The 22,690-nt window shown below is 44.7% G+C and overlaps 1 protein-coding gene across 2 annotated transcripts in view; it reads right to left on the reverse strand.

Moving 5' to 3' along the window:
* Nucleotides 1-22,080, reverse strand: part of LOC147697215 (E3 SUMO-protein ligase RanBP2-like) — an 852,038-nt gene extending 829,958 nt beyond the window's left edge. For both annotated transcript variants that reach the window (XM_086934289.1, XM_086934288.1), the window contains exon 1: nucleotides 21,914-22,080. In XM_086934289.1, coding sequence (XP_086790415.1) covers nucleotides 21,914-21,985 — 72 coding nt within the window. In that variant the 5' untranslated portion in view covers nucleotides 21,986-22,080. The remainder of the gene's footprint in view (nucleotides 1-21,913) is intronic.
* Nucleotides 22,081-22,690: the final 610 nt, after the last annotated feature.

Here is a 22,690-nt window from a genome sequence, read left to right on the forward strand (position 1 = left end):
GGCATAGAATAAAAAATCTTGATGGTAATATTAAGGTCACCAAAGAGGGCCCATTAGTTGTGAATTGGCTTGTTTTTTCTAAAAGAAAAATAGTCAGTCAGTCAACCACCCTGGGAACAGGTATGCAACAAGCAGGAAGGATTACCGAGTAAAATATGGATAGCCCCTCTCCATGCCATGTGTACTATTTATCTAATCCCACAGGTAACAATCTTCTCCTTTAACATAGAGGCACACTGGCATGATGATGCAGTAGTAGTATATATATATTCTCAGATAGTTTGTGCGACCACATGAGGAACTCACTTTCATTTTTTTAAATCTTTTTATTGGCATTTACATTTCTTATCGGATTTCTTACACTTGTTCTATACAGTAAGTTTACAATGCAGTTATAGATTGTTAGTTCACGTTACCCACATATCTCTGAAGTGAGAGAGTACAGTTCCACAGGATTACCACATTGTGTGAAATTAGAATAATGCAATACAACATGAAGGAATAAGGAAATTCTGACTCGGACCAATGAGTTGTCATATGGTGCACACCACAGCATAAATCAACTAAGATTCACGGGCAGGAATTGTCAGTGATCCAGGTACGATAAAGAACTGTTATCATATAATACATATTGCAGTGTGTGTAGTTAGAGGCAAATAATGGGAGGGTAAAACTGGGCGAAAAACAAAACTGTTCCGAATAAAATATTTAAAAAAAGGACTGGGATAACATAAAATCATCTGAGAAGATATCACTGGTATTATGCTGTAAGGGGGCCTTATGTCTATGAACTATAAATGTTTGTGTGTATGCTCTGGTGGCAGGTAATTGGTTCAGGATTACATTAATGATGTCTGGCTTGTCCATGTCCGAGAGTGTTTTGCACATGTATCGGGGAAATCCATGGGTGCGCTCAGCGGGTACTCTCTCTCATTTAGGGAAAGTGGGCCACCGTTCCCCAACCAGAATTACTCTATCTATACCGATATCTACTCATACGTGCCCAGAAGTATCATGTCTTGTGTTATCATTACTTCCATTGTCTGTATCATTCAGCTCTAAGTTTGGGTCTGTCTCTGGGTGTATGCAGCTATTTAGTACTGCCTGCCATAAATCCGCCAGAGGGCACCTACGTAATCCCTGGGCATCCTCTCGCCCGAGTGCCGGTCACTTGGACTCTGCTCAAGTCAGGACATCTTTCTCCCAGTTTTCCAGGATCTGTCCTTTGTCTCATTTCCTCGTCAGTGCTATTTGGAGGCATGCCAGGGTAACGTCTAGAAACCTCAAACCCCACTTTCTTCGTTTTGGGCCTTTGGAAGTCTCCCATGAGACAAGTCTGTATCGTGCAGAAGTGGGTTCGACCTAACATGGTCTGAAGTCGCAGGATCACTGCAGTACAGAATACCTGGAGTCTGTCATCCCATATGACAGAAATCTGCATCAGGATGAGAAACTCCCTTTCTTGATTGCTGTTTAGTCATGGAGACCAAAGACATGGTTACAAAGATTTTTTTTGTCAAGTTCCTTTCCTGATTACAGGATAGTAGCATTGCCAACCGTTTTAGTGCCTTGGTTCATGCCGGTGCAAAGCTGCAAAACCTTGGAATTTGGTGGGGCACACATTGATCATTGCTAGATCATACTAATAGTGCAGTAAATGTTTTACTTCCACTAAACCTGCAAGGATTATTATAGTCTTCTGGCAGGCATTTCACTGGCTGCTTGAAGAAAAGTTAAGCGGATCAAAAATCTATATTACCTATAATGAGAGATTTGGTTAGAAAAGGACCACTTCCCACCCTTGAGATGTTCAGTTTTCAACGTTAAATTAAAATAGGATGTCCTACAGCACTCAGCAATGGTCAGATTACCAGAAGCGCACAAAAATAGGGCTATTGTTCAACCCGAGTTGTGCGCTCCAAAGATTGTTTTTTTGCACATTTCCCAGTACCAAAATATTTTATGAGTTTGCTCTATGGAAAAACCTTACCTCAAGTCTTGGTGTTAAAGTCAGGAAACCAAATACCACCATAAAAAATACCTTTTCAAATGGTCATCCAGCTTGCCCTCAACTCTGCAGTGATATAAATAACCCAATTCGAGAGCAAGTAATGAGAAAGAGACTACAGTATATAGTCCTGGTTAATCTAGGGATATACAGATGCTTATGCCTCTTGTCGTTAAAGCCGGATAAGGCCAATTTTGCAGTGGTCATCCAGCTCGCCCTCAACTCTGCAGTGATAGAAATGACCCAATTGGAGAGCAAGGAATGAGAAAGAGGCTACAGTATACAGTTCTGGTTAATCTAGGGATATACAGATGCTTATGCGTCTTGTGGTTAAAGCCGGATAAGGCCAATATTTTAGCTATGTAGTAATGTGATCATGGATCTTGCTAGTGGGAGCCTCGAGGGCAAAAGGCCATTAAATCATCATCCATATCATTTTGCATGCTCATCACTCAAATTTCTCCTTTGTGGTAAACTGACCTCAGCTCATGCTCATTGGAAAGCCAGGGCTCGAAAAATCCACTCGACCGCTCGCAATTGCGAGGTAAATTTAATGAGGGCGAGCTATTTTTAGGTCCTACTCGCTCTTTCTGGTGAGTAGGAAGACAAACTAATTTTTGTCCTCTGTCTCTGAAAACAGAGCACATGTGACAAGATAAGATTTAAAGGCATTTTTATGGCTCACAAAGTGATTGAGTAATAAAGATGCCTTTAAATCTTGTTATCTTGTCACATTTGCTCCACTTTCAGAGACTGAAGTCAAGTAGATTAAAGTTAAGTCGAGGAGATTTCTCAAGGTACTAGACCTGAAGGACTAGTACCGTTTTTAGGATTTTTCAAGCCCTGAAAGCAAGCTGGCTCAGTGGAAAGGTAACATTACAGAGCGTCTGGTATACAGTCCCTACCACCTCTTATTGTGGATATCTATCCTGTTATGTATCTGTAACGACCGGATTCTCAGAACAGGCAGCTCACCAACCGTGGCTAACTCAGTCGTTACGTAACGACACTCTTCTCAGGCCACTATTTACAAGACATCTAGAATACTCACCTGAGAAAGTGAAAAGAAGCTATTTACATGCCTGTATACTCAAACATACCACTAACTCCTTATGTTATGTTATCTGTGTCTTTTATAGCGCTCGGCTACTCCAAGGAGTGTCCCGGCGCTTTTATTTTTAACCTGTAACAGAGAACACAACAGGGCAAAAGAAAAAGAGACCAGAAATCAAAAGAGAGAGCAAATCTAGAGAGCAAAAAGCCAAGTTTTAAGGCCCTTCCTAAAAGCTAACAGGTTGGAAGTGCTACGCAGTGACACGGGCAGAGTGTTCCAAAGCTGTGGTGCAAACAGCCTGAAAGACCGGCCCCAATGCGTGCCCTTTTTACCCGAGGAACCACGGCAAGAACAAAGACTCGGATCTCAGGGATCGGGCAGGATGGTAGAAAGCTAGCCTCTTTTGAAGATATTTCGCTCCAGAAGCATAGAGAGCCTTGTGAGCCAAGGTCAAGGCCTTAAAAACTATCCGCTTCCGGATAGGTAGCCAATGAAGTGACTGCAGGAGGCCACAGGTTCTGGCTCGGCCGTGGAGGCCAAAAATGGCCCGTGCTGCCGAGTTCTGGACCACCTGCAACCGTTGAAAGAGATACTCCGGCAGGCCGAGATAAAGGACATTGGAATAGTCCAATCTCGAGCCAATTAAGGCCTGAACCGTAATCTTCCTGTGATCTTCCGGGAGCAGAGGAAGAAACTTGCGGAGCATCCTGAGGAGGCCAAAGCATGTACCCGTTAAGCCCAGAATCTGGGATCTCAACGTCAGGCCGTTATCGATCTTCACCCCCAGATTCTTGGCTAGCTGGGAAGAGCCTGCTGGAGGGAACATGTTAACAGGCCACCATTCCTGCCAATCTGGATCAGACCGACAACCGAAGAAGAGTACCTCAGATTTATCTTAGTTGCACTTGAGGCTGTTAAGCTGGAACCAATTAAAAACAGCCCCAAGGCACCCACGGATACTCTCTCCGTCAAAATCTGCTCTCTTCCCACACGTAAAGAGGAGCTGGGTATCATCGGCATAGGATACGATCTGGGCCCCAAAAGACTCCGCCAGTGCCGCCAAAGGGGTCATAAAGATGTTGAAGAGAGTCTGGCTCAACACTGAGCCCTGCGGGACTCCGACCGCCAGTGGTGGCACCACGGCAGAGCAAGGGGGGGCCCAGCCCATTTGTCGGCGGCCAGCCAAAAAAGATCTAAACCAGCTGAGCACCGTCCCCCTCAGACCGATCTCATAAAGTCTGGCGAGGAGACACTCATGGGGGACGGTGTCAAATGCCGCCGACAGATCAAGCATCACAAGCATAGCTTTGCCTCCTGAATCCAGTGCCTCCTTAATTGCCTCCGAAACTTCAAATAGCGCCGTTTCGGTGCTTAAGTTGGTACGGAAGCCGGATTGGGTGGAATGAAGCAAATTGTGGGATTCTAGAAAATTGGAGAGCACAGTGTGCACATGCTTCTCCAAGACCTTAACAAAAGCAGGCAGGAGAGAGATGGGCCTGTAGTTGGCGAGAACCTCAGGATCTAAGCCAGGCTTCTTGAGTAGAGGAATGATCATCGCCTGCTTCCAAGCATGCTGGACCACCCCCTCACCCAAGGAAAAATTCAAAAGGGGATTCACCAAAGGATTAATGACCTCCGCCACTTTCGCCAAAAATTTGGCAGGGCACGGGTCAAGAGGCGATCCGGATTTTAATTTTGTCAGAAGTTCCAAGGACGTGGAAACTCAATGTGGCGGAAATTCTGCCAAAACCGGATCCGAACTAGCTATTAAATCTGACCCACCCTCAGTGCTGGGAGATATTCCAGCCGCACTCAGGGGAAAAGAGTCCTGGATCAATTTTATCTTGGTGGTGAAAAAGTTAGTTAGTGCACTTACCCACGGCTCCGAAGGAGCTGCCTGGGTCGAATTCATGCATGGGGCCGTAAATTCCCTCACGATAGTAAAAATCTCTTTACACGAGTTGGCAGCAGTCTCAATCCTCTTTGCAAAATAACCTTTCTTTTCAAGGAGGATGTCAAAATGGTAAACTTTGACAGACGTCCTGTAAGCAAGCTTGGCTGCGGAATCATACTGTGAGCGCCAGGCCCTCTCTGCCACCTTGCACTGCCATTGCGATGCCACCAGTGCTTCAGTGAACCAAGGGGCAGAGATCCGTTTAGCTGTTTTTCGGGGGGCCATCACAGGGGCAAGGTCGTCCAGCCTATCCGTCAGCCATGCTTGCAGAGACTCTAAATCCCTTTCCAAGTCGCCTGACATAGGACAGGGATGATCCAGACATGCCTGTGCCAGCATTTCCGGGGTCACCCGATGATACGCCCTCAGTGCTTGACACGGCTGCCGGAGAGCAGCACTAGATGGCTTTTTTGCACCAACACATGAAATTTGACCAGCCGGTGATCCGACCAGAGCACCGGCAGAGGTGCCGACATCTCAACAAGGGTAGTGGAAAAGACCTGATCCAGGGTGTGGCCTTTTTCATGCGTCGGCCCAAAGAGATAAGGAGAAAGGCCTGAAGGAGCCGTAACATCAATCATTTTAATCGTGTCCGCATCCAGCCCATCATCCATATGGAAATTAAAGTCCCCCGCCAATACACAATGCTCGGATCTCAACACCAATGCTGAGACTACCGACTGGAGCGCTTCAAAAAAAAAAAAAAAAGAGCCCACCGATCCAGGGGGCCTGTAGACTAGGAGCCCTTTAAAAGATTGGTGAGGCGATAATACTATGGAGAAGGCCAAAGATTCACATCCAGTAATTACATCCATAGGAATAGTAGAGCATGCGACCAGTTTATTCACCACAAGTGCCACACCGCCGCCCCTCCCCTTCAATCTATCCTGCCTGAAGATATTATAGTCAGGGGTAATTGCTGTGGCAATATCCGGGTTAGAAGACTCCCCTAACCACGTCTCTGTCAGCATCAGACATAAAGGCTTTTCCGTGACCAGGAGATCGTAAATATCCAGAGCATGTCTGCTCAATGATCTTGTATTTAGGAGCAGACCTAGATGCTTCACCCTGTCTGCCCCACTGTCAGATATAGTGGCCGGGGCATTGCCTGGCAACCACCCACAGCCAGGACACCGCCTTTTACCCCAATACCGACCAGGAAAGACCTTGTGACAGGAGCGCGCTCCCTTTTGAAGGGACAGGAGCTCCGCCGCCGTATACCGAAGCATGATATCGGCTGGAGAAGATATCAAAATAGCCCAGCCCAACCCGTCGCTCCGGCCGCCTCCGGGACGCTGACGGGCGCAGACTGGCTGGACTGACTCCGGCATCACTACGGCGAGAACGCTGCGCGAGAACACTGCGCGTAGAAAGGTCGCTTTATATGCAGGCCAGCGTGTCCTTGTGACAGCTGGTCTGCTAGCCCAAATGGCGCCGCCAGGCGTCCGAGAAAACTTCCCCCAATATGGCGGCCAAAGTCAAGAAGGAACCGGGGAATCCGGGGACCCGCCAAAGCGCGGTGCAATACAATTACAGTGCAGGTGAGAGGACGACGCGAGCTAAAAAAACAAGGTACAATGCAAAAATAAATTGAAATAAAATACAAAAGGGGAATTATTACAAACGCTGTAGCGTGAATCGCTGCTATGCCCTGTAACGCGCTGATGGTATCAGGTCAGGTACACAAGTAGTTGTTAGAAGGGGAGCCCGACTAGAATGCCCTCCTTACATGGAGGCCAGTGTGTCCTTGTGACAGCTGGTCTGCTAGCCCAAATGGCGCCGCAATATCTCATCCTATATTTACCTCATTTTATATTCCATCTTTATAGTCCAGTAAGACTGTTTCTATCTTTATAGTCCCGTAAGACTGTATCTTTAACGTCACCCGACAATCTCTTTAACGTCACCCGACAATCTCTTTAACGTCACCCGACAATCTCTTTAACGTCACCCGACAATCTCTTTAACGTCACCCGACGATCTCTTAAACGTCACCCGACGATCTCTTAAACGTCACCCGACGATCTCTTAAACGTCACCCGACGATCTCTTAAACGTCACCCGACGATCTCTTAAACGTAAATATTGGGTAAACTGATCTTACTTCCTCGGAGAGATGGAGTTCGTACTATAATTTGTTTGGCTCATATGATTTTAACTAGACAAAACATTTAAACTTTTCCAGAGTCTGTGGTTATTTAATAAAATAGAAGATAAAATGAACCTGTCATTTCACCATCGACTAGTTCCAACTAACCGGTCCATTGACCAGAGGAAAGAACTTTTTGATCAGTGAAAAGATTAGTTAATGAAACAGGTAACCGATCTTATCAAAGCATCTATAAAAATTGACCCCCAGCGGTGATAACCAGCCTAGATGAATGAGTGTGTGTTTACGGGCCCAGGTGAATATATGGTGATAGGGTTCCTGTGGTTGGTATCCTCCTGGATCACCATCCAGTCCTGACCCATTTGGTATGTGCAGTTGGAACTGTCAGCTGACGGTTCTACAGTTGATTAGAACCTGTGGTGGTGTATAGACGTTAATAAACTACATTACAACTTTTGCACAGCATCATTCTTTTATAATATAGGTGACAATTTTACTGTGTGGGGACAGCTACACCACCACTCCCAGCCATACTCCAATAGCAGTGGTATAATTAAACAGTGCATCTTGATACGGTGAGAATGGATCATTCTACTAATTTACTGGAGAACTTCGAACGTTTTACTTACGATTAGCTGTTCCTTCTCTAATGAAAATCTATTGGGCTGTCTTGCATTACAAATTGCTGTATCCACAATTTTATGCCCAGCTGAATCTTTCAAATACAGCCTCTCCGCATATTTCTACTGACTCTTACACCTTCCCTTGAGTGTGGCGTGGCGGGCTTTCTTCAACACAAGCCTTGCCCCGGGTTGCTGCTGGATCATTGCTGCCAACGCAGGGGAGGTTTGTCAGTGCTGTTGGGGGGTAATTGCGCAATTGTTTTTGCGGTTGTGTGTGAAGCCGAAGAATGAACAGAAGCTTCGCCCCCAGAGTTGTTCTCGGACTAGGGCTGTCAACGCAGAAGAGGTGCGGCTGCGCTGCTGCAGTGTGTTTTCCGTGTGGAGCCGAAGACCTCTTGGAAGTTTTCTTGAGCGCTACCCGGGCAACCACGCCCTACGGAGACATATCCGGATTAGTTGTGTCAGCAAGTGCGGTTACTTTTGTGTTAATTCAGCCGACCACCACCTCTGACAGGCCCAGCTGTCCGGTTATGTCCTGTCCTGTCATGTCATTGTCTTCCGTATCAGGAGGATGGTCTAGGGGCATGTACCTCAGCGGTAACCTGCCCACTTCATCGTGCTGGCAGGCACAGCTGTAAGTCAAGATCTTCCTGAGCCCAAGACGGCGTTCCTTTCGCACTATAGCCGGCCGCTCTTTTCCTCATCACTTCTTGCTGAGGGGTTCACACTGCAAATCTCTATATAAAAAGAAAAAGTCCATTTTCAACTGCGCTGACAGGCACATCTGTTCCTGTCATTCCATGAGTAAGACGAGTATGCTGATTTCTCCAATGTTCTCAAAAATCGTGTTGTGAAAGAATGTCGCTGACAGGCACAGCTTCATTAATAATAATAATAATAATAATAATAATAATAATAATAGGGGCATTTGTAGAGCGCTGAGTTACGCACACCGGCGTGTCCCCGCGCTAAGATGAGAGAGGCGGAAAACAGGGATATTTAGCTGCAAGGCAGGCAGTTATCCGACATAGAGGTATGTTTTTAATTTAGCTCGAAACCTAGTTTCTGCTGGTTCCAAACGTAGGTCCACTGGGAGTTTGTTCCAATGGTTTGCCGCTAAATACCTAAAGGATCTGCCTCCCATGCGAGCTTTCTTCACCTTGGTGATCCTCAGCAGTCCCCCACCCGCAGATCTGAGCGCTCGGGCAGGTTCGTAGGATTCAATCAAGCTCTGCAGTGGTCGAGGTGCCCTGCCATTCAGAATCCGATGGCAGGTGCAGAGGGCCTTGTACTCAACTCTGCTCCTCACAGGGAACCAATGTAGCTTCTGCAGGGCCTCCTTCGAAGGCGCCCTTTTGGGCAACCTGAGGATCAAACGTGCTGCCGCATTTTGCAGCACTTGAAGGCGACCAACACTCTTCCCCGGTGCCCCCAGATATAGCAAGTTCGCATAGTCCAACCTTGCGGTCACCAGTGCATGTACCAGGGTTTTGCGAGCTTCCATCGGCAGTAGTTCAAGGACTTTCCTCAGCCTTTTCAGGACCCCAAAACACACGCCCACCACACGGTTGATCTGGGGCCCAAAAGTGAGACCCGCGTCAAACCATACTCCTAGGTTTTTTGCTTCCTGACAAGGGGTGGGGGTCGGTCCTAGACAGGATGGCCACCAAGCCGACGACCAAGCAGACTGGGCTCTCCCCACCACCAGCACCTCTGTCTTGCTGCCGTTAAGTTTCAAACAATTCATGGCCATCCAATCGGCAAGATCTTTCATGCACGATCGGAAGCCATCTGCAGCAAGACAGGGCGCATGCGACAGGGAGATGACCAGTTGCGTATCATCGGCATAAGATACCATTTGGAGGCCATGACTCTCCACAATGGAGGCAACAGGCGCTACATACAAATTAAAAAGGGTCGGGCTCAGGGACGAGCCCTGAGGCACGCCCTGGCCCAGGAGTACCCCTTTGGAGTAGCAGTCGCCCTGCCTCACTTGGAAGCTTCTTCCCGTTAAGAAGGCCTGGATCCACCTCAGCGCAGTGTTAGCGATGCCACCTCTGTTCAGACACTGTAGCAAGGTGGAATGTGCTACAGTGTCGAACGCTGCGCTGATGTCTAACAGGATCAAGGCCATCGTTTGCCCCTCATCTACACCCTGTCTCAGATGTTCTGTTGCCATAAGTAGGGCAGACTCTGTAGAGTGGCGCGGTCTAAAGCCAAACTGCGTAGTGTGGAGCAAGCCCGCCTCCTCCACATATTCCATAATTTGGGTGTTTACCACCTTCTCAGCCACTTTGGACAGAAAAGGCAGGAGTGAGATGGGCCTCAGATTTTCTAACACCTCAAAACTAACGTGAGATTTCTTCCGGAGAGGGAGCACCACTGCCTGTTTCCACCCCTTGGGTAGCATGCCAGACTTAAAGGAGACCTCCAGGACATGCCTTATATAGGGCTCCAGGACCTCCAAGCTGTCCCCCAGCCGTTTAGGGGACACCGGGTCCAAAGGGGAGCCAGATTTTACTGAGAGACATACCCTGACTAGCTCTTCAGGAGGGGGAGTACTGAAGTTTGTGAGGAGCCCCGAAATCTCCGTGCCCTCAGATGTTACCTCAAACTCAGCCCCTGTGGGGGGAGGGTTAGGGAAGATAGAGTAGATTTTTTCGACTTTAGTGGAGAAATAGTTGGCGATGCGATCGCATGTTTCCGTCGAACAACTCTCCGGGTCTGCAGACGAGTCTATAGTAGTCAAAGACTTGTAAATGCAGAAGAGCTCTTTAGCCGAGTTCTTTGCCCCTAAAATTTTTCCTGCATAGAAGGCCGCCTTCGACTTTTTAATCAGCCTATGATGCAGCCGCCTTTTTTCTAAAAACAGTTCCCTGGCCTGAGTGTCATATGTTACCCTCCATGCTCTTTCAGCTCGCTTACATTCCGCCTTTGTCCGCCGCAGCTCTCCATTGAACCATGGGGCTGATCTTTCCTTGTGGCCGCTCGCGGATGTTCAACAGAGTGGTGCGGTCTGATCTAGCGCCTCTTTAATGCGCCTATTCAGGTTAAAAACAGCCGATTCTATATCCTCTCCTCCAGGCAGGCCTTCCCTTGTCAGTGCTTCATTAAAATCCTCCAAGGAGAATTTTGCCCACTTCCTCCTCAAATAATTCAGGGGTGCCTGACTATGTTTTATGGCCTTAGTGCTATTTATGGAGAATACCACCAAAAAGTGGTCTGTCCAGGGGATCGGCTCGACTGTAGAGACCTCAACCCCACCCCAGTTTGCAAAGACCGGGTCCAGCAGATGACCTTGACGATGCGTGGGACTTGAGATCTTAAGTTCAAGCTGAAGGGCTTGTATGTCCCTGCAGAACTCCTCCACTCCTTTATTTCCTGGGCTATTCAGGTGCAAATTCAAATCTCCCAGTAAGAGGAATTTGTCCCTGCGTAGCGCTGCCTCTGTTACACTCTCTAACAAACTCTCCCTGAACTTGGTACAAGACCCAGGGGGTCTATATATAAGAAAGCCTTTAATAGTCATTCCCCCATTAACTTTTAGGGTGAAAGCTCCCGCCTCACTATCAGCGACCGGGGTCAACTTCAATAGACAACCAAGAGTCTTCTTAAAAATAATCGCTATCCCCCCCTCCCTTCCCCACTGGCCTGTCCTGCCTGACCATTAACCTGCCTACCAGCTGTGAATTACAAGTGAACCTCAATTACACTTGGCCATCATTGTTTCACATTGCATGACACAGCTACTATCAGCCACATACTTACAGCTGGTCTGCAATCTTCACGCTGACAGGCACAGCGCACGTAGTATAGAGCTGTACTTTAGCAAAGCCTTGTTTGTACAGTACATTTAGGGAGTTCTTGCATACCAGAATATTTGAGGTTTCTATCAATACATAGTTGGAGTGTTACATTCAACTGAGAAAGTTAGTTGGCAAGTAGATATCTAATCACATCCAGTTTCTGCATGATTTAAGTGTTCAGTTTCTATTGAGCTTTACGTATAGGGAGTAACATAAGCTTCTCTAATTTTTTTTTCCAGAGCTTTACATAGCGCGAACTTGACCCGAAGGTATCGGGTATCAGAGCGCTTTACATGAGTACCAGTTGCATTACAGAAGGACACATTCATTTTTTTTTTGGTTAGGCACAGGGAGATTAAGTGATTTACCCAGAATCACAGGATGTTGAGCATCGTTGCAGAGACTCAAACCCAGTTCCCTAGATTTGAGGTTGACTGCGGCCCTCATCCTCCTCCTCCTCGACCTCTCCGCGGCCTTCGGCACTGTCTGCCATCGTACCCTAGTACAACGCCTCAGCAACGTCGGAGTCCAGGAGAAGGCACTGGAGTGGATCATCTCCTTCCTCGCCGGAAGGACACAGAGTCCGCCTCCCTCCGTTCAGATCTGAAGCCACCGAAGTCATCTGCGGCGTCCCTCAAGGCTCCTCGCTCAGTCCAACCCTCTTCAACATCTACATGAGCCCCCTCGCAGACATCGCACACCAGCACAACCTCAACATCATCTCCTACGCCGACGACACCCAGCTGATCCTCTCCCTTACCAACGACCCCGCCACTGCCAGAGCCAACCTTCACGAAGGGATGAAAGAGATAGCCGAATGGATGAAGAACAGCCGCCTGAAACTGAACTCAGATAAGACGGAAGTCATCAACCTGGGATCCTCACCCGCCGCTTGGGACGACTCCTGGTGGCCCCCCGCCCTAGGCAGCGCACCCAAACCAACAGACCACGCACGCAACCTGGGCTTCATCCTGGACTCCTCCCTCTCCATGACCAGACAAGTCAACGCCGTCTCCTCGTCGTGCTTCAAAATCCTGCGCATGCTTCGCAAGATCCTCCGGTGGATCCCCACCGAGACCAGGAAGACGGTCACCCAGGCCCTGGTCACCAGCCGTCTGGACTACGGCAACACCCTCTACGCCGGAACCACCGCCAAACTCCAGAAGAGACTCCAGCGGATCCAGAACGCCACAGCACGACTCAACCTGGACATCCCCTGCCGCAGCCACATCTCCGGACACCTGAGAGACCTGCACTGGCTCCCGGTCAACAAGAGAATCACCTTCCGTCTCCTCACCCATGCACACAAAGCCCTACACAGCCAAGGCCCAGGATACCTCAACAGCCGCCTCAACTTCTACGCTCCCAAACGCCAGCTTCGATCGACCAGCCACGCCCTCGCCGCCGTCCCCCGCATCCGTAGAGCCACCACAGGGGGACGGTCCTTCTCCTACCTCGCCGCCAAGACATGGAACTCCCTCCCCACCCACCTCCGCCTGACCCAGGACCACCTCGCCTTCAGGAAGCAACTCAAGACCTGGTTGTTCGAGCAGTAGCAGATCCCCCTCCCCCAGCGCCTTGAGACCCACTGGGTAAGTAGTGCGCTATATAAATGCGATGATTGATTGATTGACTGCCCTAGCCAGTAGGCCACAGCCGCTCCCTTATAACATGACTGCAACTAATGTGTCATAATCACCTCCATTTTTAAACGATGTGGGGAACCCAAAAATCCTTGAGAACAGTGGAAAATAATTATTCAAGTTGTAGCTAATAGCTATAGGAGGAGAAAAAAAGTCACCATCCTTCGTAAACAGCACATTTTACTCCATAACCTAGGGGTAGAAGGATTCAAACATATGATAGCATTACAGTCTTTCCAAGATAGGGAGAATAGTGATTAAGATGAAAATGTGTATCAAGTCACCATAATCAGACTAGAGAAGCATTTTTAATAAAATTGATAAATGTGGTGTTAGAAAGACAAGTTATTCTCCAGAATTCAAGGAAAAAGTCAAAATGTATATTGCTGTTTTGAAGGGCTTATCCAATACATGTGAATTTGAACAATTAACTGATTTGCTGATTAGGGATCAATTAGTCAAATGTACCAATAATTATAAAATCCAAGAAAAGTTACTAGCTGTAATCCTGATCTCAAACAAGCAATTGAAATTGCTGTGACTAGAACACACTGCAGACTGTATTGAAGAGATACACAAGTCAGGCTCTGACACTACAATGGAGGCAAAGGAATAAAAAGGATATCAACAAAGAAATCAATAAACAAGATAAAGAGGGAAACACAAAAGCCAGGTGCCCAGTGGTAATAAACTCAAATGTTACAGGTGTGGCAGGGCATCTTGCAAATAGTTTGACTTGTCAGGCTAGAACAGTAGTATTCCCTGACTGTGGGAAGAAGGGACATTTGGTTAGAGTACGCCTAGAACTATGCTCCACACGTGTTGGTTGTTCAACCAACCCACCCGAGACTAAATTGGTGCTTCAATTCAAAAGTAGAAATGATATAGTGAGTTGCCCTTCATGCAGAATTACCCTTGATAACAAACCTGAACTGTGTTCGCCGACTCATGTTCACCTTACAGACTACTTTATAGTGATTTGTTTACCGAGTTGACAAAAAGAATAAACTGAAGTACCTGATATCAATCAGGGGGTAAAACGGGGATCGCATATATTATTGGGTATGACCACGATGCAGATTGGTTTCAAGGGAAGGAACACTGTAGGAAGAATTTATGTTATCAAAAAAGGGTCCAGTCCATTTGCGTGGAGGCACCAAAAAGAGCTGGGGATCAACTTAGATCCCAACAGTCCTGACCAAGAACTCCTTATGTACCCTACTGTGTGTGGCTATGATGTCTGCAGCGAATTTCCTGATGTATTTGCAGATAAATTGGGCTCATTAAAGGACAATCAACATAGCATAAAGTTAAAATCCAAGGCTAAACCAGTAGCACAAAGTTAGACCTATTCCTCACTTGATGCAGCCACTTTTAAAAGGATCATGCAGCACATTTTAAAGGATGTGCCAGGTAGCTTATGTTTCCAGGATGGCATCCTTATCTATGGCAAGGACGTAAAGGACCACAACGAAATGCTAAGGGAAGTGTCAAAATGGCTACAAAATGCAGGGCTCACCTTCAAGAAAGAAAAATGTCAAATTGGTGTGGGATACATTGACTATATAGGACACACCGGTGACGGTATTAAACGCAAATTGAGTCTAGTAGAGGCCATCATGAATATTGCAGCTCCCACCAATGTTGAAAAGCTCAAATCCATTTTTGGGACTGTCGGAGTACTACTCAAAATTCATACAGAATTATGGCAGTATTGTAGAGCTTATGTATAGTTTGCTTAAGATGTAAGTCCCTTTTAAGTGGAACAAAGACTACCAAACAGCATTGATTTCTGTCAAAAACAGCACAACAAGCCTACTCTCTGGGAAGATTAGACCCTATCAAACCCACCATTCCATCCACAGATGCCAGCAAAAAGGGTTTAGAAGCTAGTCTTATACAATGGGTGGATGGTAAAGAGCAAATGGGCTCTTTAGCCTCAAGAGCATCGAAAGGAGAGGAGAAACAATATTATGTTGTGAAGAAGTAGGCTCTTGTATGAATCTGGGCAGTCATACTTTTTAAATTATATAACGATAGGGACACCTGCCAAACCTGCCCTTCAAGACACAATGTCTCTCCTTCTGCTTCCTTAAAAAGGTAGAATTCCCAAAACGAAATTAACCGCTGCGTGTTTGAAGAAGCGTGTGTGTGAGGTGGACAAGAATTAAATTTCTAGGAAAATAACCCAGCACCAGTATAAATACAAAAACAGATATGATATCACCAAATGTGTTAAACCCCCGCATTTAGAGAGGGAAAATGGGTTCGAGTAGATCTTCCCAAACCAGGGAGAAAAGATGATTGCAGGTTCTCAGAGCCTCTGAAAAGAATTCAGATAGGGAGAAACGCTGTGCATTTTGAGAACAATCAAATATGGTGTATGGACAAAACTGTTTCTCCCAAAACCACTCGGAAATCAGCAGGAGGTGCTGCAGCAAGGGGTGTACAGTCCGATATCGAAATAAACCTTATAAGGAGATCTCAGAGAGCTAATAGCTCCCCGGCATGGCATAATGATTTCAGTATTGAATAATGTGCTTCTTAAATTGTTGCCTACCCTTGTTGTAATTACATGTATATCGACCTTCCCTCGTGCTCTACTGTATTATATCTTTTTGATATCTGAGGGTTATTATAGTCATATGGGTTGTTGTTCCTTATTTTTCTTTTTAGCTGCTTTTCCATTATTCTGTTATTTATTGTAAATTAATCTGTTATCTTCCTGCCAATGGAGGGGTGTTATAATGTACTTGTTGTTACATTCCCAAAACCCCCCTCCTGTCTTGACCCATTTGGAATGTAAGGTTGGAACGGTCTCCTGAAGGTTCTACAGCAGACTCCAGCTGACTGCAACCTGTGGTGGTGTATAGAATAACCTACCTTACAACTTCTGCACAGAGTCATTCTTTTATAAGAACGTCACAAATCAGATTATATTAGGTAAGTACAGAAGAGATTTTGTCAGGTGCCAAACTACTACTAGCTTTAATAACGAGTGCTAGTAACTTGTACACTACTCTTTTTCTATTTAAAAAAAAAGACAGTCAGTACAGATAAAATATGAAGAGATAAGACTGCTTGGGTTGAGGGGCTATCTGCCAGCATTATAATTATATATTGAAAATTAATTCAGGACTATACAGTGACAACATATGGTAGAGACACAGTTTAATGGCTAATGTATCAGGCCTACCTTTAATTCTTCCACGTTGTTGTGCAGTATGTCATGTGTTGTATAATTTTTATTGAATATATATAAGAATTTTATTAAATTGAATACATTTATAATTTTGTAAACACACAACAGCCATATGAGGTGGCTGATGATACAGGCAAGTGTTTAAGTTGATTTGCTTTGAGGGGGTTTAAGTAGCACCTACGTGTGCATTTTTTCCAATTTGGTTTATCTACCTTGACCTGTTGGTTCAAGGGTTTGTCTCTTGTTACTTCTGTTTCTTTGTAGTTGTACATAAGCAATAATAAATATTTTTCTAACACATCTTAATGCCAATGTGCTAGGACAAAACCACCTCTAGTGGAACAAATGGGTGTTCAGAGTACAAAGCGAGGAAAATCACTTTAAAACACTTGTCTAGATGAACAAAAATATCCAGGGTCAGATTTGACTTATAGGCCATCCTTAATTCTCAATAGACTACCAAGGTCCTTCCTTCCTTACACTGTTAAATAAGGATGGAATTCCTGCTGAAAGCATGGAGGACAGTATTATGCTAATGAAAAACAATTGAGAACGTTTCTCAATCCTTATGTAGAACCGTCTCCAGCAGAAAAGGGATTCACATCTGCATGCTATTGGTTTCTAAACAACAGCTTGCCAGATACACTTTCCTTGGTATCTGTGGCTTCTGCTAAACTGGACCTACCTGCTCCAGCAGGACTTGCTGTTTCCAAACAAAGATTGCAGTAATCCTTCAAATTTCTGGTTTCAAAGAAGATAACTAAAGGCCTGGGTTTCAATCAACAATATGATTTAACTGTTCAATAAAAAGAGTTCATTAGTGCACCTGCTTACACTCTCTAAAAGAGAAACACTCAAATTATATATGCAACGTGGAGGAACATAATATTCAATAAATATAGAACAAAGATTGTAAAGAAATAAGGAATATTGGAAAAGTTCTCCAATCAAGGAGGCCGTTCGGTACGGATGTATCACAAAGTCCTTCAAGTATGGTTTCATTAGATTAAAGTAGGCGACGTTGCTACTTTTATAAGTGAAGCAGTGACTCTTGTATTCAACACTGTTGTTGTGGGAAGAAAGATAAAGTTATCTATTTGCAGAATTGATCGACGCGGAATAATCTCCTGCTTTGCATAAAACAAACGTCTACATTTCATTGGAGTGATTGCATAAGGAACCGAAATGATAGCGCAGTCCCATATACAAAATTTTGGGGAGGGATCTATTAAAGAGATTCCCATTAATGCATCAAGGAACACATGAATTACGGGGAGCCGATGCAATTGAAGGAGGGTAGCTGGGATTCACTAACGGCCTGAATTGCATGGAAGGTTCGACCGGCACAGGATTAATGTGTGACGATGTATGTTTGGCCTATACTAGTATTATATTGTTATGGTTCTAGTTGTTAAATTCGGCAGTCATCTCACATTGGTTACTTGGCGCGCGGACAGCTGTCAGTGTCTAGAATGTATATAACTGACATCATGGTGCGATTCGCGACTACACACCGTGACTCTGTGCAGTCACCGCTCATCACACAAGCTCTTTCACTTGATGAATAAATATTCCTAAAATTCATTTCTTTCTTCTGGAATTCTTTCAACTTCATATCACAACATATGGCGACGAGGACGGGAGACTATTAAATTGATGAGCTTGTGGATGGGTCGTCTTTCGGCAGCGTGTTCTTTTCTTCAAGGCAAGTGACAAGATTCATTCTTTTCTTAAGTGAAGATTTCATTCTAATTTTTTCTTCGAAATTTTTTTTTTGTCGGGCATGCTGTGAAGCAGAAAAAAGTTCTTCCCGCATGAAGCAGTTTGTGACAAAAGTACATCGTGTGGCAACATTCGCACTCATCTAGCTGTTTCAAGATAATTTTCAGGCAAGTTCAGAGCGCTTGTTCGTTTCAACAGAACATTCATCTATTTTATTGTGCTTTTCCTTTGATTTTCTGTATTTGCAGCGTGTGAGGCAAAGCAGGTGAAGGCATCGAAGCTCCAGTCACAGTTGACCATTACGTCAGTGCAACTGTCACTTGTCAACTGCCTCAGCTGTGCGGTAACCAGTTAGGTTGCTCGAACGTCATTACGTCTATTACGTAGATAACGCGACGCCATTTTGGGGGCCGAATTCTCATTGTAAGGCACAGCCTCGCCGTCACGCTCATAGGATATTTAAGGTACTGTCAGAAAAATTACATTTAATTATAGTTCAAGGCGAAATATAGTGAAATCAATATTCCGTTTCACTTGCTGACATGAAAGTTAAAAGTTCATCCGGGTAGGTAAAATTTACATGGGGCGCTGCCAGTAAGAGAAAACGCTCGTGTCAGTTAGTTATTTACCATAAGAACTATAGGTTATTTCATTCATTTGTAAAATCGGAAGTTGTTGTTTCTGGAACTAAATACGAGAAAAAGGTTATAAAGCTGTAAATGTATTTCACTATATGATCACATACAAATGCAGGTTAGGTCAATCAAGTTTCCATATAATAATCATTGTTAGTCTGTACATTGTTAGCATTTAGGTCTGTCAGCAGCAGGTTTAGTGGTCTATGTCACTATTTCAGCGCTTAGCAGAACAGAAGGTAAACCATTATTTTTTTGTTTAGCTTATAAGTTAATACAGTCATATCTCCTCTTTTTGAGTAAATAACGCTTATTATAAAAAGTACATTGTCTAATACTAATTGCACATATATTCCTGTTAATTCAAAGAGAGTTCTCTTCTACTGTAAATACCTGTTCAAGCATTTCCTTCGGTAAAAAAAAAAATCCGTCACAATTGATATTAGAATTAAAAAAGAGGCAGGGGAAGTAAGTCAAGTCATGTCCAACGAAAGTATTTTCAATGTTCCAGCACACTTTCTCGAAGTTCCAGGTAAACCAGTTACTAAATGGAAGATATGGTACAAGGCTTTCGAGAATTATTTGGTTGCGATTAATGGCAAAAACTTTGACGCTGAACGTAAAAAAGCTATTCTTTATGGACTCTTAGGAATTGCGGGACAGGAAATTTTTTAAAGCTTACCAGAGTATGAATCCGTTCCGGGACAGTTCATTCCCCTTGATGAATTTCAGGAGGCAGTGAAAAGATTGGAAAAACAATTTGACGAAGAAGAGAACATTATGGTGGGCAGACATCGTTTTGCTTTAAGAAAACAATTAGAATCAGAAAATGTAGAGGAGTATATTGGGAGTTTAAGGGTGTTAGCCACTAAGTGTGATTTTGGAGACATGGGAGATATGTACATTCGCGACCAATTTGTGTTCCATTGTTTTGAGCGTAAAATTCAGGAGCGATTACTGGCCTGTAAAAAAACCTACATTGTCTGAAGTAGTAGAAATTGCAAAAGGCATCGAAAGGTCACTTGAAGGCAGGAGAGAACTAGCAAAAGTAAATGAAGAATCTTGTTCTAGTGTGTCTTACGTAAACGACAGAAGGCGAGGAGAATATATTAACGTGAAGTCCTGCAGTTCTACTAACTATAATTCAAATTCCGTTCTCATCGTATGTTTCAGATGTGGTTCCCTTAACCATAAAGCCGATTCAATAAGTTGTCCTGCAAGTAAGAAAAGATGTACTAGCTGCCTTAAGGTAGGACATTTCGCAAGTGTTTGTGGAAAATTTGACCAAAAGTACAATGGAAGAACAAACATTAATCTAGTAGATGATTTTGATGAGAATATGTGCTCCAATATTGTTATATAGCCTATTCCACGTGTTATATGAGGGTTCATTTCTCTATATTTTCTTCCATCAGATACAAGTTACAATATTAATATATCTACATGTAGGTAAGTCTATTAAGGATCCTATCTGATATAGTGCAGAACATGTTTCATGCAGTAAATAGCAAGACATATCCACATGTTGGGCAGAGTATGGTACAGCATTTCAGAAGAACATAGAAGGGTTGGAAACATGAATGGTGTAAAATTATTAATTTTATCCATTAGACTAACATATTCATTTCAAACATAGATGGCTCTATACGGGGCTAAGAAAGAATATTGGTGGAAATGGAAACCGGTCTACAGGTCAAAGGATGCTTCCGCTTGAAATCATCTTGCACATGGACCTAGAAGTGATGTACATAAGGAAGGCTACGCTGTAGACAAGATCTTCTCAGGCGAGGTCGCTGCACCAAAGATGCTCGTATGCCCAGAGACCCCTCTGTATATCCTCCAGAAACTAAGAACATTTTGGTAGAACACAGAGCTCCTCTTGGACATTATTTCACTGGTTGTGACTCCTATGTCACTACTTAAAGACACTAAACAATTGTCAATGGTTATATATTGTAAGGGAAGGATAGGCCAATCAGTCTTCCACTTGTAGATTTAATTATATCCTCTCCACCTAAACCAGGCAGTGTAGTTTAACATAGTTGTAGGGTTCATACCTTTAGGAACCTCCTTACCATGCCTAGCTGAAGTACCTAGGGGATTTTATATTAACACTCACTTATTGCCTTGTAATGTTTTGTCTTTATTAGGTGCTTATAGGAGTTTAAGGGACTTACCATGTTTGCCATAAACCTCTGTTCTACTGTGGCATTTAAGAGTAGGAATTTGTTTAACTTTTTCCCCATAAAAAGGGAGATGTCATGGTTCTAGTTGTTAAATTCGGCAGTCATCTCTCATTGGTTGCTAGGCGCGCGGACAGCTGTCAGTGTCTAGAGTGTATATAACTGACGTCATGGTGCGATTCGCGACTACACACCGTGACTCTGTGCAGTCACAGCTCATCACACAAGCTATTTCACTTGATGAATAAATATTCCTAGAATTCATTTCTTTCTTTTGGAATTATTTCAACTTCATATCACAACATATATACTCGCAGAAATGTATCACTGTACTGCATATTCGTTGTCATAACTGTACGAAATAACCAAAAATCAAATTAAAAAAAGGAACACATGAACTACAGCAATCACAACGATTACAAAGAGAAAGTCTAACACCTTTTCTTACTCTGCCCAGTGTGCTCCAAATAAAGTCGAGACAGACATCGCGAACTACACAGCCCCACCTTCACACCACTTAAAATACTTTCCTTAACTCAGCTCAAACGTCTCTGACAGTTACAGGTAGGCATGTCGAACACTAAAAGTAAAATACTGCTTGACCGGTTAGAGGTATAACCCCACCCCACACCTTAATCGATGCATGTAAGCTCCGGCAGCACCGGTGGCTCAAAAGTGGCGCCTCCAGTTACAACAGCACGTAGAAAAGGCACGAATTAAACTAATATTATCCAGAATGAACCAGCGCACGTTACAGTGCCATTCCGAAAATAGAAACACTGTCTACTGCGAACAACTCCGTAGCAACTCGTCTGCCGCTGACACCCAAGGAAGCAGTCTTCGGAACACCAACAGCTCATTACTAGCGCCCCAAAAAACGAAAACCTGCAGCCGTGGGCTTGACGGACCCTTCGGGGGCTCTAGAGGCTGCTCTGGTGGTGTACCACTACTCTGCGTCTCCGTTGCCTCTCACCTCTCGCGGGGACGGTGAAGCACTCTGAACCGATGCGATGTAACGCTCCACCTCGGCCTTGCTGCGCCTCATGTTGGATGCGGGTAGAGCCCCCCTGCGAGAGAGACCGGCAGCTGCTCCTGCGAGCCAGAGCTCTCCCCGCTTCCGCGGTAAGAGTGAGACCGGGGGCGCAGGACAATGACGCACCGCGGCAGCGACAGCACAGGCTTGCGCAGCGTGCGTGAATTAATGTTGCCGGGTGTCTTTAGACAGATCTGGGATGTCCTTCTTTCCCAACGCTCCTTACATTTTCACAGTAGGTTGATTCAGTATTTTTGGTGGCTTGTTAAAGGACCAAAACGCCGCTTGTTTTTAGGATTCTTAAGGAGCTGGGTTTTGGACAAGCCAGTAAAAAGTGCGGTTTATATAGAACGGCCAATCAAGGATACAGCATATATGAAGGGAAGTGCTTCACGCAGAGCAGATGTCCGTAAGTACGCAATTCCTATAACGCACATAAAGACTCCAAGCAAGGGCACGATGGGAGCCATCTTAGAATGGCGCGTTTCGTAATATTACAAACAGCATGCTACAGAAAAGGGTAGGAGCAGTAATGTACTTACATTTTATACAATTAACTGCTTAAAATATAAGTGCACGAATCAATTCACTTTCATACCAGCTAAAAGAGAAAACTTTTCAGAACAATTAAATCAAAAAAAGTTATCTGATTAGTTAAACTAAAAATCCCAGAAGGGTAATGGAGATTCGCGCAAATAAGGACACTCCACACGACTC

Source organism: Lissotriton vulgaris, chromosome 8 (assembly GCF_964263255.1).
Source record: "Lissotriton vulgaris chromosome 8, aLisVul1.2, whole genome shotgun sequence".
In the NCBI taxonomy this organism is placed as follows: domain Eukaryota; kingdom Metazoa; phylum Chordata; class Amphibia; order Caudata; family Salamandridae; genus Lissotriton; species Lissotriton vulgaris.